The sequence below is a fragment of the Cicer arietinum genome, chromosome 1, assembly GCF_000331145.2.
Source record: "Cicer arietinum cultivar CDC Frontier isolate Library 1 chromosome 1, Cicar.CDCFrontier_v2.0, whole genome shotgun sequence".
Lineage (NCBI taxonomy): Eukaryota > Viridiplantae > Streptophyta > Magnoliopsida > Fabales > Fabaceae > Cicer > Cicer arietinum.
Genome location: NC_021160.2, coordinates 34,447,941 through 34,455,081, shown reverse-complemented (window position 1 = coordinate 34,455,081; position 7,141 = coordinate 34,447,941). Strand labels below are relative to the sequence as shown.

The window sequence follows — 7,141 nt, the reverse complement described above, 5'->3', positions numbered from 1 at the left end:
TTAGAGACTGTTGTAAATTTATTATTATTTTTAAAAAAATAATAATAACTTCAACAAATACTAAGCATTAATAAACTTTATTTGTGACTACAAGTACTAGTTAGCGATTCCTTGAACCCTAACAACTACATTGTATCCAACATTTGTTGAGGCATTAGAAAAATGCTAGCCAAAGGAATTGTATTTTAAGTGCAAAATCTCTATTAATCCTCGGTTTTTAGGTTGCTTTCTCTTTGAGAACATTGGCTACCAATGTAGATAGGTTGGTTAACAAACAATATACAGTTCTAATTAAATTTGTTTTATTGGAAAATACAGTATAGTTAAGAAGTTGAACTAACAATACTTTTATATCTATACAATCCCACCAACTCATCCTTGCTTACACATTTCTAGTTACACAATTTAATCTATAAAAGCCTCACATATAATACACTACAGCATATCAAAATCATAAGCATTGCAAAGAGCTCGAATTACTATAGCTTCTTGAACTTTTCTCATTAGCTAAATTTAACCATGGCTTATACTAGTTTGTCAACAATCATTTATCCATTTGTTGTTCTGGCAATATTATCAACTACCAGTTACACAATGGTTGCTGGAGCACGCTATCTTTTAGAGTCACACATACCACAACTTCCAAAACTTGATTTGCCACCTCTAACAAAACCTGAACATCATGAATTTCCCAAGCTGGAAATCCCTAAATTACCTGAATTGCCAATGCCTGAGTTGCCTAAGGTATGTGAATTGCCAAAGCCCGAGCTACATAAGTTTAACGTCCCTGAATTTTCAAAACCCGAGCTACCTAAGTTTAATGTCCCTGAATTTCCAAAACCCGAGCTACCTAAAATCCCTGAACTGCCAAAGCATGAGGCACCTAAGTTTGACATCCCTGAATTTCCAAAACCCGAACAACCTAAAATCCAAGACTTGCCTAAAGTCCCCGAATTGCTAAAACCTGAACTACCTAAAGTTCCAGAATTGCTAAAGCCTGAGCTACCTAAGGTTGATGTACCAAAACTACCCAAACTCGAGTTACCTAAATTCCCTGAAATGCCTAAAGCCCCTGAATTGTCAAAACCTCAACTACCGAAGGTTGATGTCCCCAAAATACCCAAACCAGAGCTACCTAAATTCCCTGAAATTCCTAAAGTTCCAACCACAACTCCATAAGATGGAATTATTGCTTTCATTGCATTGTCTCCAGTTATATAAAGTTTTCTACTATATTTTGTCTTTCTCATGTTGTATGATGGGTATAATTTGATTTTTTTTATTAAAAAAAAAGTCAATTCAGAATGATATGTTGTATGTAGACTACAGCCACAACCATAAGGGAGTAATTGTTATGATTTAGTTTGAATCCTGTCAAGGTTATAATTACTTTTAGTTTGAGTTTGTTTAAATTGATTTATATTGCTGCAGATTGATTATCATATCCTTCATGTATAAGTGTGTTGAACTTACAATAAGATTCTACTTTTAGTGAAGATAGTTCCAGAGTTTTCAAATTCTATTATTATTTAAACATATATTTTATTTAGTTAATTTAATTTACAACCTTAAATTCAGCTTCCTAGTTATTGAGAAATTTTTAACAAGTCATTCGAAAAAGAATGGGTGGTTTGTTCCAATCGCATAAAATATATCGGTAAGGGATCAAGAATTTTGGTATGTATTAGTAAAACAAATAAAAATAAAAAAGAATTTTGGTATGTCCATACAAAGACTCATGTCTTATATGATTAATGCAAAAATCTCATAAGTGAAGACGTCACAGTCAGCCATCGATGGTCTAATAGATAAATCAAATTTTGAATGCAAGTGACTAACCAATAAACCCAAAGACGAAAGCTCATAGAGATACCTTGTCTAAAATGATGTAACAATGTCAATTTACAAGAAAGGGGAGTTTGAATTGTAAATGCCCCTTTTAAAAATTGCTGTTAAAAACTTAAGAAAATAACTCAAGATTGATTCTTGGTTATGAAAACAGAAAACGAAGAACGTTCTTGGTTTTTATTATAAAACAGAGAACGTTCCTTGATTAGTTTAAAACAGAAAATCAGTTTGTGTTTTATCTTAGTTAATCAATTAAGTTTAACAACTAAAGAGATAGGATAGAGAATACCACACAAAGATATATCCTGGTTCACCCAACTTGAGTTACGTCCAGTCCTCACACTGTGAGATTTTTCACTAAGTGTTTAAAACAAAGAACCTTCTTGATCTTACAACACTTAGTCTAGATCAACCTTGATCTGTATCAATCTTTATTACTTTCCACCCATAAAGCAATAACAGTACCTATCTAACTTTGATAGGATTCAACGTACTCTAAACAAACTATAAAGAAACTCTTATAGTTTGAGTTTTTACAATTGGATTGTTTTTGACAGAATCTGAGATTTCTCAACTCTTGTTTGAGAATTGATTCTTTACAAAGGATCTATTGATAATTTCGCAATCTAATATAAGAATATAGATCATCCTCTATTTTGCGAAAAATCAGAACTTCAAGTATGTATGTGATTGATTTGAGGATTTTTTCAACACTTCAATTTTTTTTTTTGATCCTGGATATTGGCCTTCTATTTATAGGCATTAGAGGCCTTTAATGAAGGTCAAAAGAGATCTTGATAGTGCTCTGAAGTTTGACTGAAGGCAATATATCAGATTAAAAACAATCCAGCTTTGAAAAACTCTTTTTCCCTCTTTTTTGACTTTTTTGGTTTAGCATTAAAGCAGTTTTGTCTTCTAGTTAAAATGCCTTTGACGTTACTCCCTTGATCTTGGATGGTACAGTCTTGATCTTGAGTCTTGAATGTAGCCAGAAGAGTTTGAAGAAGAATTATAAGCCATTGCATAAGAGAATGTACAACTGCTGAAGTTATGCAGAAAACGGAGATTGATTATCAATATGGGTCTGTCAATTTGAACTTTCTTGAGATTTAATAATCAATATGGAGTTCCTATTTTAGTCATTATGGATATCTTTTGCAATGTTTTATCATATATCAAGGTTGATTAAACTTTCTTGACAATTTGATTTTTAGAGTTATAAACTGTCTTGATTTTTGTCTGACTTTGAGTCCTTTTATTTTAGAGATCAGATAACCTTTTTGAGCTTGGATGAATCCTATTTGTTCCTTGCAATGTGCTGATTCTATATTTCCAGGGCATACTCTTTGTTAAAGAGGTAGAAAAAGTTTGATCAACTTGTTGTGATGAACATTTTTGAAGCTGGAGATCTTTCTCTGTTTTAATGTTCTTGTTGCTGTTTTCTTTGCTTTGCTTGATTATGTTCTTAATTAAATTCACTCAAAAACACATGTTAAATTAACATAACATTTTAGAATCATAATTAACTTTCTTAATTAACCTTTGTTTATTTTCATCAAAACATTAAATATGGAGTTTGTCTCAAGAATCTCCCCCTTTTTGATGATGACAAACATGTTAATTTAGATTTTAATTTTGATTCTAATATCAAGTATTTAAAAGAGCTTAAAAAACTCCCCCTCAATTTGTGCAATTTTTAAATTGACAGAATTTAAAACACTAAATGCAATAAACTAGTTTTTCATTTAATTTAGAACAAAGATACAATACTATGGGCATAATTACATAATCAGTCTTTCTAATTCAGATTAAAAACTAACTTAATTCTCCCCCTTTGTCACTCAAAAAGGTAGCAGAAAAAACAACTAAGAAGCTAAGGAGGGAGAAGATCCTTCTGAAGAGGAGGATTTTCCTGGATGAGGAACTTGGGAAGCAGGAGGAACCGGATGAGGAGGTGGAGGTGGAATTTCCAGCTTGGGAGCAAGTTGTTCTGTCAACCAAGTTCTCAACAGAGCAGTTTCTTGATTGTGCTGAACCTGACGTGCCATTATATTCTGAAGAGCAGCCATGATGTCAGAATTTGAGGGTTCAGCTAAGCGAGGAGAAGAGTGAAGGTGAGTAGAGGGTTGAGAAGTGGTAGCAACAACAATGTTGGATGGAATGGGATTTGTAGAGACGGATGGAAAAGTGGCAAAGGAGGATGAGATGGAGGGTAAGGGATCAATAGATGTATTAGATGGACCAACAGTTGCTGGAAAGTTTAAAAACAGACTGGTGCCAAAAATGGAAGAGTTGGTTTTTTGGAGGGGATACAAATAGTGGAGACATGGTAGAAAAATGTGAATTGGATAGGAAATTACCAAAGTCGTGAGGAGGGGAGTGAAGTGTTTGAGAAAAGGAGAGAAGAGTTGAGGATAAAAAGGTGGATGTTTGAGGAAAGAGGTTTGAAGGAGTTGGGATTCTTTCTGGAGAACATTCTGGAGGTGGTGAAGAACGTTCTGGATTTGGTGAAGAAGGTTTTGGGGTTGTGTTGTTTGCTGGATTTTCCTCAGGGTTAAGAGGATTTGATGAGAATGGAATAGGGTGTGTAGTAGGTCTTCTTCCTACCGAGCGTTTGCGTTTAAAGGAGGTGGGAAAAGAGGATGGAGGAGTAGGAGTTTGGGCAAAGGAAGTTTTGCGCATGTGAGAGAGATTTTTGGTGGAAAATTTTGAGATTTTGATCAGAGATTTTTCAGAGGAAAGGGAGACTCCAAAGTACCTGAAGACCTTAGACTGATGCCGAAAATGGAAGAGCTGGTTTTTTGAGGGGATACAAATAGTGGAGACATGGTAGAAAAATGTGAATTGGATAGGAAATTACCAAAGTCGTGAGGAGGGGAGTGAAGTGTTTGAGAAAAGGAGAGAAGAGTTGAGGATAAAAAGGTGGATGTTTGAGGAAAGAGGTTTGAAGGAGTTGGGATTCTTTCTGGAGAACATTCTGGAGGTGGTGAAGAACGTTCTGGATTTGGTGAAGAAGGTTTTGGGGTTGTGTTGTTTGCTGGATTTTCCTCAGGGTTAAGAGGATTTGATGAGAATGGAATAGGGTGTGTAGTAGGTCTTCTTCCTACCGAGCGTTTGCGTTTAAAGGAGGTGGGAAAAGAGGATGGAGGAGTAGGAGTTTGGGCAAAGGAAGTTTTGCGCATGTGAGAGAGATTTTTGGTGGAAAATTTTGAGATTTTGATCAGAGATTTTTCAGAGGAAAGGGAGACTCCAAAGTACCTGAAGACCTTAGTCAGAACCATGCCATAAGTGAAGGAGTTGGGATTCTTTCTGGAGAACATTCTGGAGGTGGTGAAGAACGTTCTGGATTTGGTGAAGAAGGTTTTGGGGTTGTGTTGTTTGCTGGATTTTCCTCAGGGTTAAGATGATTTGATGAGAATGGAATAGGGTGTGTAGTAGGTCTTCTTCCTACCGAGCGTTTGCGTTTAAAGGAGGTGGGAAAAGAGGATGGAGGAGTAGGAGTTTGGGCAAAGGAAGTTTTGCGCATGTGAGAGAGATTTTTGGTGGAAAATTTTGAGATTTTGATCAGAGATTTTTCAGAGGAAAGGGAGACTCCAAAGTACCTGAAGACCTTAGTCAGAACCATGCCATAAGGTACAGTATTCTTCTTGTAGTCTTTGGTGGCTGCACAAATCATGTGCTGGAGAATCACATGAGCAATGTGTCATTGTCAGAGACATACTCATGACTTCCACAGTGAGGAATTAGAGTATGTTGGCACATGTTATTAAACACTTTAGGAAGGTGCTTGAGATATGCTGACAAGTAGCGAGTGGAATCTTCTTCAAACAAATCAGAGAGGACTTCAGTCTTGCGAAGATTCAAGGCTGAGTACCAGTTGTCACCAAACACAGATGGACCTTCTGTGGGCAACTGAAGAATGGAGGCCAGAATGGCTGGGGTTAGTTTGATCTCAACTTCCTTAATCGTGGAAATGATAAGGGATTTGTCAGCAAATGTCCTTGCATTGCAATAAAATGCACGGACAACATCTGGGTAGTAAGATTCAGATGTTTGCAAGAATGAGGTCCATCCAAGAGCATCAGTGTGATGTTGGATAACATTGTCGTCGACAATGAGACTGTCAAAGACAAAGACTCTTCCAATCCCAACTAGGCGTTGAGCCCATTTGTCTTTGAAAAGTTTGGGTTTGTTGGGGGAAATCAGAGGCGGAGTATTTGGTTTGGTTTTCTTAGAGGGAGGAGATGGTTCAGATTCAGATGAAGTGGCGATAAAAGAAGATTTGTGAGTTGGAGAACGTTTAGTGTGTGTTGAAGGGGAAGGTTGTGTGTGGGAAGAGGGTTCTGGAGGAGGGACTGAGTGAGCAGGAGAACGTTCTTGAGGTCTGGGTGGGGAACATTATGGAGAATGTTCTGGAGAGGTGAGTTTCTGAAAGTGTTTTAGGTTTTCTTTAGGGGCGTGAGTTTTTCTTCGCTAAGGAATTGGAAGTTTCTTGCGAGCAAGGTATTGAGCAATTGTCATTGCAGTTTTTGTTTTCAAGGATTTTATTTGTGGTTTGGATTGAGAGGGGGGTTCATTTTGTTTGGTAGAAGGAGAGACAATTTCATTGATCAATCTCCGTTTTTGGTGTGGGGGAGTTGATTGTGAGGGTTCAGAGGAGAAAGCAGATTTGGAGGGTGTGGTAGGTTTAGTGTTTGTTGGTGCCTTTTCTGATGTTGATGTTTGATTATTTGGTGGTGTTGTTGCTGATGGCGTAGTTTTTGTTGGTGATGGTGCTGATGGAGGGCAAGAATCAGAGGAATCATCAGTCTCAGAATCTGAGATGGTGAAGTAATGGGGTTTAGGGTTCAAAGGTTTTGAAGTTCCAATGAACTCGCATGGAGCGTCGTGGAGGAGTAGTTTGAGTGCGTAAATGTGGAGGCACTTGAGCAAGGTTTGGTGTGGGACGAGTATATAGTGGTGGAAGAAGAGTAGACAGAGGATTGAGATTGAGGATTTCTTGGCTGGTGTTAGAGGGAGGAGAGGCAAAGGAGGTGTGTGGTGGTGTTGGTCGAGGTGGTGGAGAAGGTGACCGCTCCACAGGTTCGTATGAAGAAGATGAAGAGTATGGTGTGCAGGGAGAGGCATTTTTGCGTGATGATTGTTTGGTTCGCGCCATAGTTGTTCTATGGATGGAAGATTGAGAGTGAAGAAGATGAATATGAAAACTGGTATTTAGAGAGAAAGGCAATGCAACTTTTGGAAACAAAAAGGAGATGAAGGGATGAGAGAGACAGTAACAAATTGTCTGACT

The 7,141-nt window shown here is 37.2% G+C and overlaps 1 protein-coding gene across 1 annotated transcript; it reads left to right on the top strand.

Annotated features, from left to right (window-relative positions):
* Positions 1-438: 438 nt before the first annotated feature.
* LOC101496364 (uncharacterized) lies at positions 439-1,496 on the top strand. The gene has a single exon (XM_004488339.4). It carries the CDS (start codon positions 520-522, stop codon positions 1,177-1,179), a length of 660 nt encoding a protein of 219 aa, XP_004488396.1. The 5' UTR covers positions 439-519; the 3' UTR covers positions 1,180-1,496.
* The last annotated feature ends 5,645 nt before the right edge of the window (positions 1,497-7,141 follow it).

Coding starts and splice junctions, on each gene's coding strand:
- LOC101496364 (XM_004488339.4), top strand. CDS start 520: ATGGCTTATACTAGTTTGTCAACAATCATTTATCCATTTGTTGTTCTG.